Here is a 25342-nt window from a genome sequence, read left to right as displayed (position 1 = left end):
CGATGTATATGATTCTTGGTGAATTCTGACATCCATGACTCATCTTCAACTTGAGAAAAGTAATTGTTTTGATAGACTTGAACGAAAACCGGAACAATTTGATTAATGAAAAATAATACATGAGTCCTGACCGGAAAATAAGGAGAACAAAATGGAGTATTGGGCCGCCAGAGCCAAAAGGAAATTTGGGCCAAAACCATGGGCCAGGGTGCAAACTATAGGGGAGGTCAGCGGCTCAGCGGCGGCAACATGCCCAGCACCACCACGACAGCGAAAGCAGGCAGTACGGAACGGCGGCGGGGGGAAGAGGAGAAAGGCGGCTGCTTTCGCTGTCTCCCCACCACTGGCGGCACTGACGGCGGCAGGCGAGAAAGGTAAAGCATGGTTCGTCCCCGCACCATCTTCTTTCCCCCTTCTGCTGTTGTATTTTCGGGCAGGATTCCTTGCGTCGCCTTTCGGTACCTGCTTCTTGCTCTATGGATTAATGGATGCAGCTCTGTTCTTGGTGATTGTGATTCTCTTCTTGTTGAGCTTCGTCGCCGGGACTTTTTTTGGGGGGATTTTTCGATCTCCGTTTCTTGATTCGAGCTTGGCTTGACCTCCTCTCGGAATCAGTCTCCAGATTGGGTAGCTGGGAGTTTGGTCTTGTTTGTTTGCCAAGTCCGCTTTCGGTCTTTGGACTGCAGTACATGTCCCTTTCATGGTTAGCTTAGCCAGATGTCCTATTCTGTTGTTTTGGACTGGGCGACTGGTTCACATGCCATTATTAGGCGTGCGTATTGTGGTAGCCGATTCCGGAAATTTGTAAGCTTTGGTCAGCTTGCAAAGGTAGGATTTGGCTCAGAGACATGCTGCTAGAAACTTGTCATGATGTAGTTAATATCTTGCTTATTCTTGATTTAGTTAATTCAATACATGTAATTAATTTCCTGCTTATGCTTGTTGAGAAACTATTAGCAATCTGCTTTGCCTACATGAGGCATGATTTTAATGCACCTTTTTGTGCCTTTCTATATATGCAGCTGTGGTGTCACTCGAAAGTCACACTCAGCCAGACATGGCAGATATCCCAGATGTGTGGCCTAATGATGCCCATGGAAGTGCTGCAGTTCACTGTGAGCCTTCGTCTAATGAGGGTGTGTCGTTCCTAGATGAGATGGACTCGTTCTGGGAAGAAGTCAATGCCGGGCTTCATGTTTCAAAGTTTGTGATTGAAACAGTCATGAAGGGGATTTTAACTGATGTGCAGCAAGAAGCAGCTCGGCAGATTGCTTCTAAGGATGAAGAGATAGCATCACTGAACCAAAAGCTTCAGCAGGTCGAAAATAGCAGCTTAATTTCACATGAGGGCAGGGATAAAAGATATGATGAATTTTATTGTCTCCGTGAGCAACTTGATACCATTTCAAAGTCACTATTGAGTTCTGAATGGGGGTTTTTGGGGTCACAGCTTAACTCAGAAGGTTCAGAAGATGCTAGCAAGCAGAGGAGCGAGGAAAAATCTAGAAATGGTGTAGCAAAGAAAATATGTTCTGAAGAAGAGATTTTTGCTGATCCGAAACTGCTGAAGCACATGGACAATGATGCTTTGATATCCTATTTTAATAAATCGATGAATGAGATGAAAAGGCAGCATGATTCAACTGTGCATGAGCAGACAGAGCAGATATTCAAACTAAAGCGCGAGCTCCTAAAAAGAGAAGGACCTAATCCTTGGCATTTACGGAACAACAAAGAACTTGAACACATGAGGAAGGAAATTGGGGAAGTCCTCTCGAAGTTGGATGTGCTCCTCTTGGAGAATAAAAGAACCTTTGTTCGCAGCAAGGCAGATACATTTCCTGGTCAACATGACAAGAGCAATGTAGTAGATTCTGATGTCATGCAGCTACAAGGTGGTGCAACTAATAACGAAGAACCTTGGTCTCTTCCAACTCAGGCTCCGCATTTTGCATCTTTAGAAGCAGATCATAAAAAGCATATTATAAGGCTCGAATCTGACATTGAAGTTGCCAGTACTGCAGCCACCATTAGAGAAGAGGTAGAAAAGATTGTCATGAAAGAGTTCTTTAGTGAAATGAAAATAAGATTGCATGGTTATGAGATGGAGCTTGATATGAAGCACGAAGTTTGCTCAATAATTCAGAATGAGGCTGTTTCTCGAGCAATGCTTGATTCTTTGTTGTTGAAGTGCAAGGAGAAAAAGGATTGTGCTGAAGAGGAATCTAAACAGAAGCTAAAGATTGAGAAATTGAAACGAATTGTGGATTCTTTCACTGAAGTAGTGAGGGAAAAGGAAGAATTTGTTTCACAGATTGGATTGAGGGCAATGGAGGCTCGTGTGAGCTCTCTGTGCCGTGAAATTGATTTGCTAAGGGACAAAGTGGGAAAGCAAGATTCCTACATATCTGAAAAGAACAGGGAGTTTGATATCGTTGTGGGAAGGTTGGAGCAAGCTCAGCACCATGTTCAGAACAATGATGCCACTTTGAGTGACTTGAATGATAGATTTAGAACTGTTTCAGCCTCTCTAAAGGAGTTGGAGAAACAAAATCAAGTTCTACGTACTATCATTGAAGAAAAAGAGAAGAGATTAACATCTGCTGTTTTCAAAGACAAGGAATTGAAAGAGTTCATGGAAACTATTATTAAATCTGTGAGAGATTTTGGAAACTTCATGATGGATCAACAAACTATTGTTGCAAATAAAGTCCAGCACAATGAATCAAGGTGCCTGTTTTCTCATTCACCTTGAACTTATTCATTCTAGGCAAATGCTGGTTATGTCATTATAAGTTTCATCTTTCTCTCTTTTTGGTCTTAATATTATTACCTCGGTAGTTGTCGGTACTTACTTCCTATTTATAGAATGTTCTGTGAATAAAGAGGCTAGCGTGCACTTGTAGATTGATGTGTCTATGAATTATGATAGGCAAGGATATCCGACAGTGGTTATACTTGTATAAACCAACATAGGTCTTCCTTGCCTATATAAATGCTTGTACTCTACAGCATCTAATCAATCTACTATTGTTCGCCATAATCTTGCTCACACTTTTCTTCTCAGGTTCCTTGTATTAAAAGAACAATGCAAACACCTTGTAAAAGAAGGCAATCTTTTAAGGAAGAAGGCACTGCGATACAAAGAGATATCTGAGACAAGAGGCTCTAATCTTCAGAAAGCTGAGCTCGAGGTAATTTATCTGTGAAGCCTAGCAGCTAAGTAACTAGTAGTGATTTGGCTTCCCTTTTCAGAGCTTAACCTGCAAACCATGACAAATTCATAACCTAAGGAGGTTAAAGTTGATGTAATATGGTTCAGATTTGCATTTAGCTAAGCTAAGGATCAAGGATTGCAGCACAATAACAGAATTAATTAGTTTTATTTGGTGTTCAGGTGGATTTACTTGGTGATGAGGTTGAGGCCTTAACAGATCTTCTTGCAAAAATCTATATCGCACTAGATCACTATTCTCCTGTCCTGCAACACTATACTGGTGTAAGTTTCATTTTTATGTTGTAGCATACTTTTGGCATGATTCCTTTGTTTTCTGCTTCTGTTTATCCTACATGTTTTCTACCTAAAATCTTGGCCATAAACTGCTTCTTTATGGTCATATTTCAATTAAATAAACAGATGTCCATTGATATCCTGCTTAGGTTCACTCTTTAGTTGCAAGAATTTATATGTTGTCAATGAAGTACATTTTCCTCGTTTTCCTGCCAAAATATCTATATTATTTTAGCCCATCTCATGTTCTCAAAATTTTCAGTGAAAAAAATATGATGTGACCCAGCACAGACTTTAACAGAAATTTCAGTTACCAGTAATTCCATAACTACTAGCAATTGTACTAACCCAATTTGCATCATGTATCCTTACAAGTTAGTCTTTTTGTTCATTATTAACTGTACTCTCTCTTTCTTGTAGGTTATGGAGACCTTGACCATGATTAAGAAACATATTAGCATGGCAAAGTGAAATGCTTCTTCCTGTTAACACCAGGTGGTCAATGTTAACAACCATAACCGTGGTATCATTGGCTTGACATCGTACTTAACCGTGGTATCATTGGCTTGGATAGTAGCATAGTACTTCTAGTGGTTTGAGATAACTTTTGTAGAAGGCTGCTAGATTTTGTTTCCAAATTCCAACTCAAGGATTAGGTGATGCAGAGTGGCTTGCTCCCTTTTGTAGGCAAGTAGTCTTGGTAGCCTTTGACTACTTTGTAAATGTCCCAACCATAGCTATTAGTTGTGTTTGGCTTTTGGTGCCATGTATTTTGTCACCTGCTTTGTTCGGTTGCAAAGGTGAACTCTTGTAACAGTGACCGACTTGAATGAGCAAGAGCTGTAATGGATTCTATGTTTGAAGGATGAGTTTCAGATGATCTTGCGTTGGTACGATAGTTTGACGGTCTGTGATGGTAACCTGATGAGAAATTTGTGTTCCAAAGACACGGTTGGATTTTGCTATCATTTGGTCCTTGCTGTCAAGAATTGACTGATTGAAATGAAGACTATTCAGAATTCCTTTTATCCCTGTCGCAGGAACAGGCTTCTTCTCATCAGGTAAATTCAATGCAAATTTGGTCAAGCTCTTCCCTTTGACATAATCATAAACAGCAAAAAAAAAATGCTGGCCATTAATCTCAAGTTCAATATTTCAACCAAGTCTAGAGGCCAAGTAAACTGAAGATGTAAAAAAGTATCGTACATTTGAAAGATCAATTATCATTGATACACTGATACATGTTCGCCCCTCCAAACGCAAACAGCACACATACAAAGATCACAAGAGTTAGGATCAAAGGTCTATTTTTACAACTCTTTGGACACTCTACCTACTTACATCAGAAATATGTTTTCATCCCAGGTCCCCGCCTTATGTTTGCATCCCATCCAAGATTTATTATTTACACAACAGCAGCCTCCATGCTGATGAATGTGTCTTTGGGGCCAAATTTATCCTTAAGTTGGCCAACTTCTCAATGTACAAGTCACATTCCTCCCATGCTAGGAATCAACTTCCATTCTCCAGCTTCAATCCTTTGCGATGATGGCTCCAGGCTAGTAAGGCGGCACCAATTGCAGGTTCAACCTTGAATTCCGTGATAACATTTTGTTAACTTTGTTAAACAAAGCCTCTGAACAGGGGGCAATTTATCCAATTTCAAGTAGACTGATGCCTACCCCCCTTTCTTGAGACTGAATGTTTTGATACTTGGTGGTGTTTTCAAATTAACTGATTATTTGCTTTCGTGATGGTAGAAATATATGCACCTTTAATCCAGCTATATCAGCTATAGATGCCATATATCATCTCAAGTTACTGAGAGAAAAAATGATTAATCCTGAGAATGGCTATATCCTTCTTTTGAATCCTTGGAATGCTCAAGCATCCAAAAACCAGCGTGGCTATGTGCGCAGCAGAGAAATAAAGTTCCAAAGAAGACAGTAGCAAATATACTAACCTCAGGCCAAATAGGATTGGTGCCTGGGAAGACCTTGGAAATGCACTTTATGACCTCACCACTAATATCCCACTTTTTATTTCCTTCAAGGACCCCTCCAACCAAAACAAGAGGGAATTTGTCCTTTTCATCTGCCAGATTAAAAAGGCACAATCAGGTATACAGAGCATGCTTTACTACTGTGAGTTCCAACACATAGCATAGTTAGCAACTTAAGAGTATAGTAGAGATCTAGCTGCATTCATTACCTTCACCACACAATCTAAGACGCCGAACAACAGCTATAACAGTATCAGCTAACTCTTGCACTGAATCATGCAAGATTTTGTTAGCTACTTCATCACCATCTTCAGCAGAAGATACCACCACAGGTACAAGTGCTGCAATACGTGCCCAAGATGGATCTGCATATGTCCACCTGTTCAAGATACATGAGTGACAATCAAGTATAAAATTCCAAATATCAAACTCTGGATATCAAACCATTATGGAATACTACACCGCTAATCTTTCTAGGAGCTTAAAAATATGAAATATTGAATGCAGGGATCTTAGTGCAATACTGGCAAATAAAGTAAAGTATCAATGCCTAATGGCAAAAGCCTGGTGAAATGATGCAGGCCTGGTTAGATTTATCCTTTACGTTGACGAGCCATATTGTACCATAGAATGGTCATGGAAAGTGCCGCGTGCATTTGTTTTTACACGAAATACCTAAGTTATGCAATAACACTTGTGTACCATTTTTAACATATTAAGCTATCATTCTATTTCCAAGGACATATGAATTGTATACAAAGGACCCAATAGCATGACAGAACTTACCCAATGATTTCATCTGGTGAAGAAAGTTCAAGCTTCTTAAGGATATCTTGTGTAAGACTAGTTTGTGGTCCACGACCATCATGTGCTTTTATTACTGCTGTCAGGGCCTGTGCAGCAATGCCATATCCACTGCATTAATGTACACATATAGTCACCTACAAGTTCCTTCTCACAAGAAGTGGTATTGGAGTCACACAATAATAGGTTTCACAAGCACAGAAACAAATCGTTTAAACTACAACAGTCAATTAGTGAACAATCAAGATAATGGAGGACCCATCAATTTTTGTGGGAGGCAGGAGCTGCAACACTTGAGTCAAATGGACTGCAGGAAGGACAAACGGGCAAACTATTCGGCCAACTATTCACTCAATGGTCTCTCTCCCTAATACCACCAAATCACTCACACTGAATCCCAATTCAGTCTGGCAATTCCCCTGGCCACCCCTCCTTAACCGAAGCAACAAGTGGCATCGACCCACAGCTGTCCCTGACATCACAGACCCTGTGACATAGATAAATTTAGGCCCAGAAGAAACAACTCTGTTCATCTAAATAAGGCGTATTTTTTTTGTTAGGATAAGCCTTTGACTAACAATTACTGCATTAATACATCATTTTTGTGACACAAAAATGGTGTTATTAGATTCACATAAAAATATGTACTTATAATTGATTTTTATTACATAAATGAAATATTAATAGAGTAATTATAGGCCAAAGCCTTGTTCTAGTGAAACAAAATACACCTTGTGAATATGAACAGAGGAGTTATGTATGTTTTTTAAGAGCAATCCATATGACAAACGGTAGCAAAACCACATGCATAATTAAAGCCAAATCCATGTTCTGAAGGTAGATGCTACAGAGACTTTCATTGTCCATTATTCATTTCTATATCTCATGTGAGTGGTATGGTTATTTCATTGATTAGGATGTATTTTGAGTACAGTGAAGACAGAAAATGAGGAAGTAGTGAAAATGTGCTTCAATGTTGTGGGTGTTTTTTTTTTTGTGATGATGTTGTGGGTGAACTTAATTTGTGTAACTGCATGAATACTAATTAAATTGAATTTAAGTAAAAGCAGTAATGTTTGAACAACGTTTGAGAATCTTGCTTTAGAAAATTTGCTCACTAGACACTACATTAACTTTACATGAAGCTCATAAAAAATACAAATTAAGCTACTTTGTTTAAGATTGGCTGGCTAGGCTTCACTAATATATTATTACTTGAGCCATGTGAAATATAGTCTTATCACGACCTTATGATTCTCATATAAATATGCCAAGCATAGCATATGCAATGTTAATTTTTCTCTAAAGCACACAATGACTCCAGGTTAAGTATATGATTACGGGCCCTGCATGCTGCAGACCCTGTGCAATCACACATGTCTGACGCCCCCAGGAACGGCCCTGATCTTCCCAATTCACAGTTCGGCAACCCCCGGCACATACAAGTAGCCTTCCTGCCAATGCTGGGGACTAAAAGGTGATCCATACAAGATCTGAAAAGAGTTGCATAATCTCTACTGGGTGTAAACTTTTATCTGATTCTCATGTTGCAAATCAGGTATAAACTTTTGAAGAAAGAGCACATGGCAACTGAAAACACTTATATCTATTCTAAAGCCCAAATCATAAACAAAGAATGATGTTCCAACTATCCAATTTCAAAGTTCGAACAAGGCATTTATCTTGAGGATCATTTAAAGTATCTTGTTCGCATAAATAATATAACTCACCTACCCCAGTCGCCCAAAACAGGCCCAGCACCAGCTGCTCTTGCCACTTTTCCATCTTCTGTGACCCCGTAAGCAATGCTTCCAGTGCCCGCAATCAACACGCAGCCATGCAGCTTTCCCATTGTACCACTAGCCAAAGCTGCTACGGCATCATTTTCCACATAAAACTTGGCATTGCCTGGGAACAGATCCCTGGAGAACAAACAAGGTTCACTTAGCAGTAAAATAGAACAAATGTGAGGGATTCCTTGTTTGGTTGATAGCATTTAGGGTTGAGTGCAAATGAACAACAAAATGATGATTTTACTATCCATTAGTTGTCAGCTTCTTGTGATTCATAATGATACGCACAAAAGCAGCACCACTCACTCTAATTATCCATGGTGTCACAATGTACAAGACAATTAGCTCGGTTATTTGAGCATCCAGTAAGTATTTGGGGATATCAGCATGGAAGGCATAAAATGAAATCAAGTAGTTGACATGGATCACAACAATGCGACAATTTACGTATTAGGATAAATGGATTTTAATTAAAATATAGAGAAAACTATACCGGATCCATTCCAGCATCCTCTGCTGATCTGATGGGTGGTTAACTCCAGATACAGCTAAACAAACTGCACGGACAGCTGAACGAACTGTGTTGGCCATTGCTAGAGCCTGTGTCATGACCTGCTCTAGAGTTTCCAACGCAGCGCTTTCTGGCAAATAGAAGATAAAGAGCTCAGTATGTCTTTGAGCAAAGAATTTTATGCTATCGTACACATATCACAACATGGCAAGAAAAAAAATATTTCATATCACTGGAAAAACATTCCATGCTTCAATTGTATACTGTGTTACAGCTTACCCAAAGAAAAACATATATGATTTGCGTACAGAACTAAAGATTCTGGTTAAACATTGGGCGCAGTATTCCTTTAGAACCACAGATGAAGTGCTAGCCACAGTGGTATCAGCATGAGGTAAAGTTAGGGTTTGAGCTGTGAAAAAGCTGCTGTGAAAAGCTGCTGTGATAAAGCTGCTGTGAGAAAGCTGCTGTGAAAAAGAATAGAAAAGAAAAGAAGAAGATCGAAGCGGTATCCTATAATCGATGGCATGCGGGTAATTTTCTGAGGTTTTCGTTCGCCCACAACGCTCCATAAGCAGCTCCGATGCGCGTTCGTTTTTGTACACAGCGAACGCAGCTGCGTTCGATAAGCAGAGGCCTCCGTCGGATGCCTTTGGTTCGGATTCTGCGTTCCGAACGCGAACGCTCGCTCCCGAAGTCGAACCAAACGCAGCCTTAATGTGTTCCCATCAGTAAAAATTACTAGACTAGACTATAGGCACCAAGCTTAGTGCAAGTAATGGTATTATCTCTTCAGTAACTTCATTAAATGATTAATATGTAGGAACCCAAAGAATTCACAGCAAACAGGATGGACAGGATAATTAGATAATATTCGAACAAAAGCTTAAAACAAAATAAGGCATACGCAATCAGTGTTATGCAAGCAATTCATCTATTTTCCTGAAACTCTCCCTTAATTGCCAAGATCCGATATTACCTGCAAGCCTCAAGACACCCGCACGCTACATACGACCAATAAACCGCGACCACGCAACACTTGTGGCACTCATGGACACGAAATCCCCAAAATTTGACACGAAGACCCGCGGCCTATTTCGCAAGATCCAATTTTTCACACGAGGCACGCACCAGCCACCCTCTGGACGGGGAGATCCTTTGGCGATTACCTCCGACGGAGTTGCGGTTGGAGCTGCCGGCGACGGCGCGGGCGAGCACGGGGACGGCGGCGGGCGACTCCGGCTGCGGCATTGCGGCCGGCAGGCAGACGCAGACGGTGTTGGTGGTGCCGCCGTCCACGCCCAGGACAACGCCGTCCTCACCCGCGACGGCCGCCAGGGAGTCTCCGTTCTCGTAGCCACCCATCTCGCACCTGGCCCCTTCCTCGCTTCTCGGGCGGCGAGATAGGGGGCGAGGGAGTCAAACCCTGACGAAGATTTTTTTTTTCCAGGTAGGAGAAGGATTCGTTTTGTAGCGTGTGTGCTTGAGAGCAGAGCATCGTTAGTCCCTCCTTTTTCAGTCTCATGAGCTTATAACCACCAACTAATCCATGGATAGCACGTGTAATATCCAAACGGAAAAGGACTTTTTTGTGTCTCTGTAGCGTTTAGGTTCGTTCTTTAAGCATGGCTTCTTCAAACAAAACTATTCCCTCTGTTTCAGAATATAACTATTTTTAAACTTTTTTAAATCAAACCTTTTAAACTTTGACCATATATGGTAAAAATATTATAAAAATTGATAACATAAAAATAACATTAGTTTATTTATAATGAAACCAGCTATCATAATATATAACCTTCTCTATTTAAAAGTAATTATTTTTAAAAATATTATTAGTTAAAGATAAAAAAAATATTTGGCTTTGACAAGTCTAAAAGTTGTTATATTTTAGGACAAAGATAGTAGCAAAAAGCGACAAAATACTCTACCGAATTTAGAGTGAAGAAATCTACTTTGAGAGCCAATCATAGATGTAAGCATCTGGATCTAACTTGGCCAAACAATGCTAATTAGAGACATTGCTAATAAAGAGGTTATTGCAAATAAGTGTATTTTTCGGTCCATGGTTGATGTCATTTTGGTTCGTTGTTCCCATTTGTAGGATTATGATTGTTTTCCTCACTTGCACTGGTTGCTTCTATAGTTCTGACCCAACTCCAAGAATTAAATCCAACTTAAACAAATACTCCGGTCATTTTGATGTTTTGATGTATATATTTATATATAGATATACATCATCTCTAAATATATAAGTAAAAACTATATATCTAGAAAAATGAAAACAACTTATAATTTGTAATAGAGTTAGTAATAAAAAACACTCCAGAAAAATATACATTTACAGTAACAAGCTACATCATGAATGTAGAGGAATTGACCCACATCGATTAGTAGGACGCTCTCAATAACAATAGTTCTTTTTGCTGGCTTCATCTTCCAGTTTTATGTCTTTGCCACCATACACAACAGGTCAAGATCTTGCACACATTTTTGACTCCTTGGAGCTGTGCATGTTGTATCCACTCCTTCAATTATAGTTCATATTTTGCAAACTACAAAATTACAATGAACAAAATTTGGCAGACATGTATCTTTTTGAACCACTTACAAGAACGCAAAAATTCAGCTCAATCGGACATGGTTTTACTACCCAAACTAAACATCTACAAATCTGCCCTATGGTGAAATTACAGTGTCCCAAACTGACAAAACACCTCTCAAATCTACTACTACACTCAGACTCAGATAAGCTTAAACAATTTTACCAAATAGAAATACTCTAAAGGTAGAACAATCCAACATAGTGTGTGCTGTGTGTGTTGCACGCACACTTTCACTCTTGTGCCAGGAGCACTAGGGGAAAGGAATATCAAACACTGACTCCCAACCAAAATCAATAGTGAGCTTATGAGCTAAAAACGCACTGAAGTTTTGATCCATGCGGAAGAAATTCATCCCAATCCCAACACCAAGCCTATGTTTTTTTAGGGCAGCATTCAACTTTGCCACAACTATGCTTAGATAAAGCGGCGTTCACCATAACAAATCTTGCATTATTTCAAAGTATATGATACATAGGGCCAGGGTTGCTCCTGAAAAGTCGCTCCCAACAATCTTTTTAAAATCTGCCAAATATTTTTTTTTTCAAACTGCCGTATTTCGAAAGAAATCGCCTGAGAGGTAGAGACTGGGCCTGTTTGGATCCAGGTGACTAAACTTTAGTCCTGTCATATCGGAGGTTTGGACACCAATTATAAGTATTAAATATAGATTAATTACAAAATTAATTGCATAAATAAAGTCTAATTCACGAGATGAATCTATTAAACTTAATTGATTCATCATTAGCAAATATTTATTGTAGCACGACATTATCAAATCATAGGCTAATTAGGCTCAATGGAGTCGTCTCGTAAATTAGGCTCCATCTGTGCATTTTAGTTTTATAATTAGTCTATATTTAATATTTGGGATTAAAATTTGGTCTAGATGATCCAAACAGGCCCACTCTGATTTGTCTGCGCGTGTGGAACTCTGAATTGAATGCCTTGATGCCTCGAGCGTCTGCCTTTCCAGAATCTCAATGCCACCAGCATGAAGTTTCTCCTCTGCCTCCCGTATCTGCTCATGTTCCACTGCCTCCAGAAATCACAGCCTGCGCGTGACTTCCATTCTCTGAGTCTCTGCTTTCTGCTCTGCTCCCTGGTAATGGCGAGTGACACACACTGAATGTGCAGTCTGGTATGCAGGGCGTGCGTGCAAAGCTCTGGATTCAATGCGTTCATGCCTCGGGCGTTTTTCAGCACCCTCATGCCACAGCACCTTTACTTTGTGATACCTTCTTTACTCGTGTCAGATCATGCATTGTGAGGCAAGAAATCAAATGACCGTCGCACGAAGTAATTTTTGTTTGAAGAGTAAAAGGTAGTGAAAATAAGTTGCTTGTGCTACTAATAAAACCTCTATTTACCGGTTACCATGCACCGTTGTATAGGGGTGCAAGTGGCACGAACAATTTTCTACACTTGAACCAATCCGAATGTGATTGATATAAGGCTATTACCAGCATAGGATTGGATTTCACTGTACGATTTCAAAAAGTACAATGTCATCTAAATACATTTGAGTTTGAGTTCGCGAATGAAACAAGATCCTCCAATGCAAAATTTTATTTCATAATTTTATATACTAGCTATAGTATTTAATTATAAGGCATATGATCGGATGCAATTGCATAAAATGAAACTCTATAGCTTCATAGTCTTGGAAATTGTGTATACACAGTTTCATCCTGATGAAACTCCTTCCCTCTCTTTCTTTATAATTACCTTGCCATATCATCACAAATGATGATGTGTCACTATATTTAATGCGCATGAAATATTTATGAAACTTGCACTGGGATTAGCCTAAGAAGAGTTTTAGATATCCAAACATATCTAACCTGTAAAGTTCGATTTATACCCTCGAACTATCACAAAAGTCAGATTTTCTACCTTCAACTGTAAAGAGAGTACATCCAACTGTTGAAACCGTGCAAATTTAATTGTTAAAGTGGTTTCGAATGTGGTTTTATATTTTTTAAAAATAAAAAACTCTAATTAGATTAAAAAATCAAAACTAATTTATTTTAAATTAGAAAAATATGAAACTAGTACCAAAAATTTTCTAAAAATGTAACCTATCTATTATTGCTCTATTTGAATCTTATTTATTTAAAAATAATAGGCATAACTACAAGCAACCAAATACTATGAACATAAAAAATTAGATCTGAATAACTAACAAGTATAGTGCCAAAAGATAAGTACCCATTTCGTATTTTTTGATTTAAAATAAATTACTTATAATTTTTAAAATTTAAATATTTTTAATTTTTATAAAATGAAAAACTACATTCGAAACCATCCAAAGGGCTAAATTTACCCGGTTTTGACAGGCGGATGATTTCTATTATCCGGTTTTGTAGTTGAAGGTTTAAAATTAAATTTTTATGGTAGTTCGAGGTTGTAACCAAAATTTTCCCTTTTCAATTTACCACCATAGCAACACCAAATTTCTTCCCGTCGTGCATCCATCACATATTCCATGAAATGGTTGGGTAGAATGCTTGAATTCGACTAAAATATCGCACGGATTTTAGAAAAGGCAAATAATTCAACTCGAATTCCTCCACGATTGAGGAAAAAAAATCCTCATTGCAAAATGAGGTCCAATTGGATTAACCGTTTCAGTTCATGCTCTTCTCTCTCCATCACAGTTCACAGGAAGCGCATGAGCAGCACTTACTATGCCAAGTCATCATTCACTCCATTCGTGCGCCCACCCTCCCCGGCGGGCGTGCCTCCCGTGACGCCGCGACGTCCACGTCGGCAGGCGGGCCCCGCGGCCCCCTCCACGTCAGCTCCCCCTGCCCATTCGAAATCCAAACGCTCCCCCACGCGACGCGTGTCCTATAAGACGCCGATGGTTGCTCCGCCCGCCGCCTTGCCTCTCCCTCCCTCCACGCGCGCGCTTCGTCTTGATCGGGGGCCACCTCGCCGCGGCGTCGGCTCAAGCAAGCGAGCAAGTACGGCGGCTAGGGTTTTGCGGCGCCCCGCCCGCGTCGCTTCGCCGAGGTGAGCGCCTCCCCCTCCCCGACGGCGCGCGGACCCCGCGGAGAATCACGAGGCTGGTGCTGATCGCCGATCGCATCCGACCCTGGATCCTTGGGTGCAGGTGGTGACAGGCAGCCCACCGCGCGCGCGCTCGCCAGGTGTTCGACGGAAGTCGGGGCCCCGGGACCGGCCGGCCGATGTCGAGCGGCGGGAGGCGGCTGCCGCCGTGGACGTCGCCGAGGGGCGCGGGGCCGGGGGTGCCGAGGTGGAGCCCCGCTGCTGGCACCCCCGCGGGCGCGGGCGGCCCGGGATCGGGCTACGGGACGCCGCCCGTGAGCGCGGGGTGCTGCTTCGGCACGCGCGTCACGCCGCCGACGAGCGGCGGCGGGGGCGCGCGCGTGACGCCGCCGTCGGCCGGGGGGTGCTCGTCGCGGCCGCCGAGGCCGCCGCCTTCCCTGGACTCGCCCTACGTGCGGGCCAAGCAGGCGCAGGTAATTCGTGATCGTCGTGCCTCGGGTGCCATTCCCGCCATGTTCAGGCTCAGAATTTGGTCATTCCGCGACTAATTGTGGGCTAATGGCTACCATAAAGTCGGCAATTGGTTTAAATCGTTATCTGGACTCACACGTGGAACCAGCCTCTGCTACTTCTACGGTGCTAGAACGAAATGGTTTAGGCATTTCTCGTCAACAGGGTTACAGTGATCAGTACCTTGACGTGCAGTCCCTTAACATTTCAATTATATCAAGTCTTCTAGCTTGGAAGTTTCAGCGAACACACAGTTACCCTGCATTGTGATGGCATTTGGTTTGCTGTATGTGCAGCAGGCTCATTCTCATATTTTTTTGCAAATGCGAGAGTAAAATATCGGGAGATAAGGATGCAGTAGCCTTTAAGGAAAGCTTTGGTTGTTTAACATGCTAAAGCCCCCATCGTTTTAGGATACCATGTAGCTGTAACAAAAGACCAGAAAATTGCATTGCACAGATAAAATTGTAGATTAAATGAGCATTAGCATGAAGCCAGTAAGGGAAACAAAAATTTGTCCTTCTGACTGTACATCATTTTACGAAAAATTTATTGTACGGCCACAAGATTGGACTGGCACTATTAAGTCAAGATTTTTATGTGTACTGGCATCAGCTGTTTCTTTCAATGTGGATATTCATTTCCATGCTCTTCTGTTTATTTTGCCATAACATGCTAAAAAATAAGTTACGCATCTTCTTCAGCTCTTCTGTCTTTTAAAGAAAATTGCATTTGCCATACTGAACATAGGAACTACCATAAGCTGAATATGCAGATTTTTGTTTCCTTGTGTTGTTTCTATTCGTTCCAGGTAATTGAAAAGGACCCAAACAAGGCAGTTCCATTGTTCTGGGCAGCTATAAACAGTGGTGACCGGATTGAGAGTGCATTGAAAGATATGGCCAACGTACTGAAACAAGCAAATAGGGCTGAAGAAGCCATTGAGGCAATTAGATCCTTTCGTGATCGTTGTCCCTATGAAGCTCAGGAGTCCCTTGACAATATTCTTCTTGACCTATACAAGGTATCTCTGTCTTTTTCCAAAGAAAAAGATTAATTTCATAAGCTAAATCTTGCCCCTATACAAGGTATCTCTGAGGTTAGTCTATGAAGATAGATATGGAACACGTTTAGAATATGGCATTGTCTATTGTGATTGAGTCATCTTAAAATAATCAACTATCATGTGAATTTTCGATGAAGATGTCACCAATACAATTTCGTGAAACCAATAATTTCCATGTTAAACCAGAAATGTGGTAGGACAGAAGAGCAGATTGAGATGTTGACGATAAAGCTAAGAATTGTTGATGAGGAGCTAGCTTCTGGCCGGTGGAAAACAAAACAGTCTAAATCTCATGGAAGGGTAGTATACCTTTCTCTCAGAGATGAAAAAGCAAGGTACTGAAATTCTTTATATTCCCGTTCGAAATTTGGCTTGTAAGCACTAAGTCCCTTGTTTCTTGTAAAGGTTATTGGGGAACCTTGCATGGGCCTATATGCAGTCTGAAAATTACGAGGAAGCAGAAATGCTCTACAGGTACATTCTGAGTTCATTCTTCTGTTTTTAGATATCATGAACTATCTCAAATGGCATATTGTGGATGGACATGGACCTGCAAACTCTCCACAATACTAAGTGCATGTATGGCCATACTCACATGTGTGCATGTGGTGTGCTGTGTACACCTCCCCTATATCTCAAAAGGGAAAACCAACTAATTTTGGCTAATACTGACTTGGAACAGGCAAGCTCTTGCTGTAGAAGCTGACTACAATAAAGAGTGTAACTTAGCCATCTGTTTGATGAAGACTGGAAAGTTGGCTGAAGCTAAATACCTGCTCCAAGCTATACCATACAACTGCGACGATGAAAGTCATGTGAAATCTCTTTCCCGGGCCACTGAAATGCTTAGGGAACTTGAGTTGCAATCACTCCCTTCTCCCATAACTCAGATGAAGTCCAAAGAATCACGGATTTTGCTTGCTGCTGATGTGGAGATGCTTGAAGATCCACAGCCACAAATACTATCAACTCCTTTGAGTCAACTGAAATGTAAAGAACCACATATTTCTGTTTCAGCAGAGGAGCATGAGAATTGCAGTTCATGGCTTCCATCTCCCATAACTCAGTTGAAGCGCGAAGAACCACAAATTTTGGCTATCGTTGATGCAGAAAAGAATGAAGGCTGTGCAAAGTTCCAAGATCTTTCTCGACTGTTCAATGATGCTGCTACACCTCATTCAATGCTTGAGAAACTAAGAAAGCGGCTAGTTAAAGAGGCACCAAAAATTAGCATTATTCATGATCAGATTCTGACTCCTACAGCAACTGAATGTTTGCCCAACTCCGATGGAAATCAAGATGCTAGTGAGAATCCTGTGCAAGGGGGCAAGCAATTGGCCAAAGGTGTTAGAAAAACATGGGCTGACATGGTGGATGAGGAGGAACAACAACTGGGTGAGGACAAGCCATGGGCTGACATGGTGGCTAAGGATGAACAGCAATTGGACGATGACAAGTTAACAGTGGGTGTGGGCACTACTGAGCAAACTGAAAGCAGCAAGCATGCAAGTAAGCAGGAGTACAGAATACCATCATCCTCTCAAGGAAGCAGCACCCTCCACAGACCAGTCGTGGGTGGTCACCAACAAGGCTCTTCAGCGAATTCATGGAGACACAGCGACTCCAAAATCTCAAGGGATAACAGAGTGAACTGGGATCTTGTCAGGACCGCTCCAACATGGAGCAAGCATAAGGTACAAGATCACAGCGACCGAGTTTGCCAAAGGCCTAACACAGCTCATTTGAACGAGAACGCCTCTGGCAGCAAACAAGCACCATGGAGAAGCAGCGCATCTCAGCGCGCGCTTTTTCCTGACTGGAACTCAAAGGGTGAAGGATATGGCCATGGTTATGTGCCGTTTGGTGATAATGAGCACTCTCAGGGTCCTGGTTGTACTGAGGCCTCTCATCGGTGGCATAATAACATGGCAGGTACAGTGACATGGAGGCCACAGAACCGTCTGCGGGTCTTCCAGGAAATCACAAATGAGGTCAACCAAAATGTTGTGTAACTATGTCCAGTGTTCCTTGCTGTTGGTGGAAGTTCTTCTTTCAATTAGCATGTTGTTTGAACTACAGAGGGATTGGTGAAATGGGTCGTTTTTTTTTAGATTCAGATCTAGAGAATACTCTCGAAATATCATCAGAGCCCATCATTCGTACTCCTAGCTAGTCGACGAATCATACCGCGATCATCATAGCTGTATATATTTTCCTTGTCACTATTGTGCCAAGGCATCTGTAAAAACTGGTGGCCTGGTTACCAATTTCTCACAGTAGCCACTGTTTTGTCACTGAGAGAATCTTTTCCTCCACTGATTTCACATTGTCTGCACAATGTGGCTTGCCATGAAAATTTCTTGGAGCCCTGTCACTACTGTTTAGATGTTAGTACATGATTCCATCTGTGGCTGGACATCTCCTGCATAATGGGCTGCTGCAAGATCTGAGTGTGCTCCCTCCTCTGTCCACTGCAGGGACAAGCAATGGAGAGGTCACTGCAGTTTGCAAATGGACGCAGCCGCTGAGCAGCCGCCTGCATCTGCATAGTGCTCACCCCTGTGGCATTTTCTAGCTTGTCTACACACTGGAGCCTGGCGGATTCCATCACTGCAGCTGCTCTGGGTGTCCTAACATGGTGGCTGTCCTTCCTCAGGGGCAGCAATGGCTGGCTGGCCGGCTGGCCGGCAGCCTCGAGCTTCATCTGCAGCCCGACCAGCAGCTGGGCCCCCGAGGCCTAGGGGATGCCGCCAGCTCAGCGGTCGTGACGTGTAGCGCCGTGTCGGCACCTCGACGTGGGCGACAAGGCTGCCGGCGCGGCGAGCCTCGCCGGCGCCAGGGCTTCGCCTCCAATAATTCCGGTGCATGCATGATTGTTGGCTACACACATGGAGAAGCTGTGTCTGCCTGCCTGGTGCTGAACCCTCATCCTGGTCCTTTGTTTATATGCACATGTATCTATATCTGATCCACATTCCTTATGCATGGAAGGTTGTCCATGGTTGGTGCCTTGGTGGTGAGATACTCTTCTTCAAGGGACGCCATGGTAGGCGGCTAGGCGCGACGCCGACCGGAACTTTTTACCCGCTAACGGATGAATGTGATGCAACAATATGGATCCCGGATTTGAGAATATGAAAGGGAGGGGCCATTGCTTCTGCATCTCTCTTTACCTGATGATACACTGATCGACAGTGTGCATTGCCTGGTCAGTATGAGCAGTAACCACTGCACCAATGGATGCATGCGTTTGGAGGTAGGGTTGCACATGGGACGTGAGACTCTATGGCACACATCTGAGGTACACACAATTACTGCTATATAAACTGTGCGGCCGTCAGAGTGACAGCCGGCCGGCCGGCCGGCCTCGGTGAGTGATGGTACGCCGACCATTACCTGAATCATCTGCGGATGGCTTTTTTCAGGGCGACTACTATATGGGCAACTGTTGGCGTGGCTCAATCATGTCGTGCAGCCATCTTCTTCAGTTAATTTCTTGACAGGGAGGGAGAGTGAAAGAGGGAGAGGGAGAGGAGACACGGAACAGGGCGGTTTCACGTGCCGATTCTGCGATCGGAGTAGTAATTGGCAAGTTGCAGTTTACAGTCCTTAAGACTGAACCTAATGTCGACTGATTTGACGGCATTCAGAGTAATTGGCAGATTACTTATGAACAAATTTGGATTGAATTCAGACTTTCATACACTGTTTATATACTGCACATGTATGATTGCTTGAATATACAGATGTGGAACTAACATCACTTAAACCAGTGTTCAGCTTTTCTTTTCTTTTCTTTTTGCTGACAAAATGAAATAGTTACATTTGAACCATGCAGTGAAGATTCAAAACTGCAAGCCATGTAGCTCTTCAAATACAGGATCAACTCCTGAAATGCTGCCAGCTGCCTTTTGGTATATATCCTGCAGAGTGAAACACTCAAATACAAAATATAAGGCGTAACAGTGACAAAATTTTTTTGAGTTCATTCTCCATAACTTGGCACAAACTCTATGAATCAAGGCGGTCATGATCTGATGATGTTCCACCCTTTCAGGACACTTGTGGAATAGTTGCTGGTCACTGTTGGTTATCTGAACCATGCTTCAAGATAAACTGTTTTGACCAATCCTTCCATTGCTTCCCCTCTTCAGAAATGGTTCCGTTTGCTATGTCCAATTTGCAACACGTATTCGGCTAGTAATGAGATAATGGCATTACAAAGACTTTGAAATAAAAATGCCATTAATTTCAGGCCTTGTAGGCGACCCTTATCCATTTCAATACTTCTTATCTTTGCTCACAATGCAACACTTAGTATACAAAGCAAAAAAAAAAATGCATTTGCACAATATTTCGTTGTGAAATAAACATTGAAGACTAGCCATGTTTCCATTGATTGGGTGGGTGGGTGTGGTTTTGGAAACAATGCATTGATATTTTGATTGAACTCATGCAAATCTTCCGTTGAAATTTCAGTTTAATGCATGAACATCAGAAAACATTCATGGACAATGGAAATTAAAAAGCATTCCTTTGAATGTGGAAGAAAAAACAGCCTTTGAAAACAACCATTGTACCTCACCAAGCCGGAGTCCAATCGCCATAGAGAGAATAATAGCAGTCTATACACTATATAAAAACCACAATAAAATGCAACAAAACTAAATTCTAAAACAAAAGAGATGAAAGAAGGGATCGAGAACGAGCTCGGAAATAGAGATATGCTTGGCACCGTGCACGCCATCCATCGTAGGCAACAATAGGAGTCGAGTTGTTGCTCTAGATGAGTGGCATACAGGGAGCCAGGCACATCTCAAACCATCGTAACCTATGCTTACCTGCCTATAGAAGTTGAATCTCTATAACTCCCTTGCAGCTTCAAGCCATGGCATTGCCAATGCAAAGCTACCATGCACAGCCAAAGCGCTTGTCCTACAGATGAGAGTGCTTGGTGTGGTGAAGGGAGGAGGTAGAGGTGCCCGGCCTTTATATAGGCCGTGATAGGTGAAGGTCTGACGGAAGATTCTAGACATGCGAGAAATATACGGACAAAAAAAGCAGTAGAGACTAGAGAGGCGATAGGAAGTTAATTCATGGCCTTCTCAAAACTGCGGTGCAGCTTTTACCTGTGGCCATAGAAACAAGGAGACACTGTTATTCTAACAGAAGGTAGCTTTGCACAAATTAAGCGGCCTGGAACGTAAGGCCTAAAACTTCGCCTTTCCCTGGAAAAAGAATGGGCCCTGTTTTTTTCGATTGTTTTCTAGTAAAGAAGTAATAAATCCACCATTTTATCAGAGGAAAAAAAGGAAGCTGATGACCTTTTGCACATGAATTACAAACTGTTTCACACACACACAAAAAAAAAGAATCACAAACTGAACCAACACTATCATCATTAACAAAAGGAAGTTCATTGTTTCTGAGAGCACTCTTAACAATTGGCAAAGTGAGGTGCCCTAAACGACTATTCCATCTTAATGTAGACGGCTTATTGACTTCAAGGACTTGCTTATTTTGACTTGCTCCTGAAGAACTCGCCACAAGGGGATAAAGAGACCTCCTTCACATCTTCCTTGATGAAGGATTGTCTTCATTGCCCACTCCTTTATAAGGAAAAAGTTTGGATGAACGCAAGGTATGCATTAGTATCAGCAGCTAAACAATGTACAGATGCAAGATTTTTTGTGGGCTCTAGGCACGTGAAGGATATGATTAAGCTGTAGATCACAAGTTGGGGTTTGTAAAGTTGGATGACCAATGTTACTAATTTGTATACCTGATCCACTCGCAGTGTGTACTTGGCCATGCCTGGAATACTTTTCTCGCATTTTCATTTTCTCGAGCTCGCTGGGGATGTGGTCCGTTGCACCACTATCAACATACCAATTTGTATCGGCTCCATAACCTGTTAAAGCCGACCGAGCCATCTTGTTGTTTGGCAGGTAGTCTTCTTCAAACCTACAGCAACAATCAAATATGAAAGATTTGACACATGGATTTGGAACTGCTGCCATTATAGAGCAGCGTTATTAAATGATGGCAGAGCCGATTCTAAAACGTCAACCGCTACTGCTCAAGCCTTACATTGTCCGTAGTAGCAGGCTGTGGACCATGACACTTTGACGGACAGCAGAGCGCCATTTTCGAAAGAGTACTCTTTTTCTTCGCTGCCATGAATAGTTGGTTTGAAAATAAGAGGTGATTTTCCTTCCACAAAGCCCACGAGAAAGTAGTCATCCATGTGCCCAGCTGCCACAAAATACTGCGGGAATCTCCCGGTCGAGCTGACGAAGCTGTCACAGTCACAATTCTTGTCAATGAAAGTATAATAGTTCTTCTGAGCAGTGGTGTACCCACACATCTGCATGTTGAAACCGCCTTCTGGTACTTCCAACAAGTCCAGCTCTATGGTTGCCTCAAAACCCTCCTGAAATATAATATAATCAAAAGCCACAGAACCATATGGACCGCTCATAGAGCATCTGGAGAGCCTCTCATAACAAACTCGATCCTCGACGAACTCCATGCATCCATCAGCCAGAGTCTTGTCTTCTGTACCATCATCTCCCATTGCTTTCGCCCTGATATCAACTTCAATCAGGCAATTAAATTTCATGGACATGCCTCTTCTAGGGCTCAACAAGTGGAGATAGCCACCGGTCTGAAAGTTTGTAACAAAGCAAGAATATATAAACATCGTCTTACTTTCACATCTTTGCATGTGGAAATAACTACACATTATGACCTGTACGGTTGAGTTGTATGGCCAATGTAATAGTGTGTGTCTAGTAGTCACTACTTTGAACCAATCGTATAGCCGAGCCAAGTGGTACAGTCTAGTCATATGTATAGCAGGGTTGTTTATACAAACAAAATCACCAAAAATCGTGCTTAATATTGCAACACCCTAGATCATAAATAAGTACCGAAGCCCAAAGGCAACTTTTTTTTTACAAAAGCTCGTAGTTTTTAACTTTAAGTGGAAAAGTATTTATAATTTTATGTTTTGAATTAGCGCAATATCCCTGATGTTCTGTAGAGTTTTTAAATTTCTAACCTAGTGTTTTGAGATAATCTATGAACCCAAAAATCGAACATCAAAATAGGAACTAGTAGATTCTATAATGATATTCATACAAATTTCTAGCGTAATGAAAGACCCTTACTTCCAAAGCATCACATCAAAACAAAGTTATGGATTACTTACAAGACTGATATCGAGTGGATTTTCTCAAGATCGGTTGAAAAGATAATTACAATGATAGTCCTCATCATCACGGACAGCAACAATCCCATACACCTTGACTCGACCAGACACATCCGCTAGAGATGTTTGCACTTTCACATTGAAAATCTGTAGAATAGGGGTCGGAATATGAAAACACTGTTGCCCAGCACTTGGATCATTGCATTGGGTGTAGCGCATCGCCGGCAAGTTAGCTATAATGAAAAGGACACATGAAGAGATCAGTACTAGCGAAGTGACCATGCATAATGATGAGGTTTAAAATAAATGATACTGTTATATGGCTGTGAATTAGATTATATTATCATGTAAATCAAGATGCTCAATTATACCCTGAATTATGCGTTAGATAACTAGAGCAAACACCTAGGTGTGAAATTTTTGTCAAAGTTTTGTGAGAACGGTGTGATTACCTTTTGCACATAGGTGTACTTTTGTCAAATTTACTCTTATGGTTATGCATGTCTGATTATAAAAAAATAAACACTCCACCAATCTAAGAGAAACTATGTGACATTGCAACAAGAAGAAATAGGCACCTAAATTTCAAGTTAAAGAGAACTTGAACCTGGTTTGTGGGGTGTACACCCACACTTCCCACTAACTGCTCAGTTTCTAGTTATTAATAATACACAAAGTACTCACCTACTCTAATACCTTACTAATTCTAAATGACATTCAAATCAGTAACGAAAATTTAAACCTTAATAATCTAATATATACCAATGTAGACCAATAGGTTTAAGAGAAGCGGTGTAAGTGAAGCAACCATCCACAACCACCCACTTAAATCTTAAAAAGAATGTAAAGATAAGCTAATGTATTGGAATGTGTATAAGATTGGGAAGTAGACGATAACTTACTTTCTAAAAGTCTATTCATGCGGTATTACTCATGCCAAACTCAATCCCCAACATGTCTCTGGTCTCTAGAGCATTCAGGAAGGGCATCAAAGCCATGGTCGAGACGAGGCTCAGATGGAATGCCAAAAGAAGCTTTCATCAAGGTTAGTCTCTCCTCGTGTTCCACTGGGCCAAGTTTTTCAATAAATCCTGCCACTTTAGCAAGAAAGCATATATTGTCATCAATTATGATTGAATAAATTCATCGATGAATAGGCACTGAAAACTTCCTATCATGCTAAAAGTTTGTAGTCTAGGATTTTTTCAAATACCAGATGCTTCTTTTAGGCCTTATTTGAAGCGCGGACTTTCAAATGAAGCCACAGACACATTTTTATTATGTAAATAGTACAAAAAAAAAAGAAGAGAGAGGGACAGATAACATACGCTCTTCAGCTTTAGGTAGTTCGTAATCAGTATCACTAAGCACGTCATCTTCCTCGTCGGTAAAACCAGGTTGAATGTCATCTTCGTGCCCAATGAAAGCAGGCATCTCCTTCATCAGCGGCGAAGCCAGACTGAAGGGCCATACTAGCAAGGGCCAAGTGAAGCATGCCCATATTCACAGACAACGGACTATCTTATATGGCCAAAATCTTGACTGCCCTGAGAAGAAACAAGTTAGTGGAACCATGCGAATAGATGATGAATCGATTACACTGGCACCATCAAGTAGCAGCAGGCGAAGAGTTGAATCGAGTATCACACAAACATCCGGACACAAATCAGCCCCCAACGAAAAAAATAGAGCCGAGCGGTGGCGGCAATGGGGGGGACGGAGGGGAACCGGGAGCGCACCTCAATCCCGAACCAGGGACGGCTATAGTAGATCTGGAGGCGACGGCGAAGCAGATGCCGGAGGTGCAGCCGCCGGCGCGCTGCTCGAGGGAAATCCGCGTCCTCAGGCGCCGCTTGAGGAGGAATTCGGTGATCAATCAATCGTTTGGCAAACTATTCATAATAAGGGAACGAACGGGCGATCCGGGATCGTCAAGTAATCGTAGAGGAGCTTCGTTTTAGAATCCTTGTTAAATTCGAACATCAACCTAAATGAACTTCAATTAAGGTTCTCTTCGGCTCCCACGACTAAATTTAGTCATTATCATATCACATATTTTGACATTAATCAGTTATAAAATTAATTGTATAAGTATAAACTAATTCGCGAGCTGAATTTATTAAATCTAATTAGTTCACGATGATCAGATTGTGCTACAATAAATATATACTAATAATAAATTAATTAGATTTAATAGAAAATTTAATAGATTCGTCTATCAGCACCCGCTTATACAATTAATTTTATACAATTAATTTTACAATTAACTTATATTTAATTTTTTATTTAGTTTCGGTATCCGAACATCTTTTTA

At 41.6% G+C, this 25342-nt stretch overlaps 3 protein-coding genes and 1 pseudogene across 9 annotated transcripts; 2 read left to right on the top strand and 2 right to left on the bottom strand.

The window, feature by feature from the left end:
* Positions 1-9: 9 nt before the first annotated feature.
* LOC112896484 (WPP domain-associated protein-like) lies at positions 10-4391 on the top strand. 5 transcript variants are annotated; one of them, XM_025964467.1, is made up of 5 exons: positions 10-374; positions 1023-2730; positions 3068-3194; positions 3398-3499; positions 3932-4380. In XM_025964467.1, exons 1-5 carry the CDS (start codon positions 152-154, stop codon positions 3980-3982), a joined length of 2211 nt encoding a protein of 736 aa, XP_025820252.1. In that variant the 5' UTR covers positions 10-151; the 3' UTR covers positions 3983-4380. The 5 variants fall into 5 exon arrangements, with proteins under 5 accessions (XP_025820252.1, XP_025820254.1, XP_025820253.1 ...); XM_025964469.1 differs by having other exon boundaries at positions 269-384; positions 3932-4391; XM_025964468.1 differs by lacking the exon at positions 10-374 and adding an exon at positions 406-458 and having other exon boundaries at positions 3932-4391.
* A 302-nt stretch (positions 4392-4693) lies between these two features.
* On the bottom strand, positions 4694-10085 carry LOC112896488 (N-acetyl-D-glucosamine kinase). Its single transcript, XM_025964476.1, has 7 exons — positions 9791-10085; positions 8604-8751; positions 8048-8239; positions 6300-6428; positions 5723-5892; positions 5475-5605; positions 4694-5101 (listed from the first exon to the last, which is right to left on the bottom strand). Exons 1-7 carry the CDS (start codon positions 9984-9986, stop codon positions 5024-5026), a joined length of 1044 nt encoding a protein of 347 aa, XP_025820261.1. The 5' UTR covers positions 9987-10085; the 3' UTR covers positions 4694-5023.
* A 4027-nt stretch (positions 10086-14112) lies between these two features.
* Positions 14113-19788, top strand: LOC112896331. 3 transcript variants are annotated; one of them, XR_003229425.1, is made up of 9 exons: positions 14113-14242; positions 14343-14712; positions 15561-15773; positions 16002-16150; positions 16221-16289; positions 16498-17747; positions 18293-18729; positions 18807-19116; positions 19241-19788. XR_003229425.1 is itself a non-coding variant. In XM_025964273.1 (7 exons), exons 2-7 carry the CDS (start codon positions 14419-14421, stop codon positions 18388-18390), a joined length of 2073 nt encoding a protein of 690 aa, XP_025820058.1. In that variant the 5' UTR covers positions 14113-14242; positions 14343-14418; the 3' UTR covers positions 18391-18778. The 3 variants fall into 3 exon arrangements, 2 of the variants coding, with proteins under 2 accessions (XP_025820058.1, XP_025820059.1); XM_025964273.1 differs by lacking the exons at positions 18807-19116; positions 19241-19788 and having other exon boundaries at positions 18293-18778; XM_025964274.1 differs by lacking the exons at positions 18293-18729; positions 18807-19116; positions 19241-19788 and having other exon boundaries at positions 16498-18109.
* Positions 19789-21107: 1319 nt separating this feature from the next.
* On the bottom strand, positions 21108-24988 carry LOC112896829 (annotated as a pseudogene).
* Positions 24989-25342: the final 354 nt, after the last annotated feature.

The sequence above is a fragment of the Panicum hallii genome, chromosome 6 (assembly GCF_002211085.1).
Source record: "Panicum hallii strain FIL2 chromosome 6, PHallii_v3.1, whole genome shotgun sequence".
NCBI lineage: Eukaryota > Viridiplantae > Streptophyta > Magnoliopsida > Poales > Poaceae > Panicum > Panicum hallii.
Note: the sequence above shows the minus strand (reverse complement) of the source record. Positions and strands in the feature narration are given on the sequence as shown.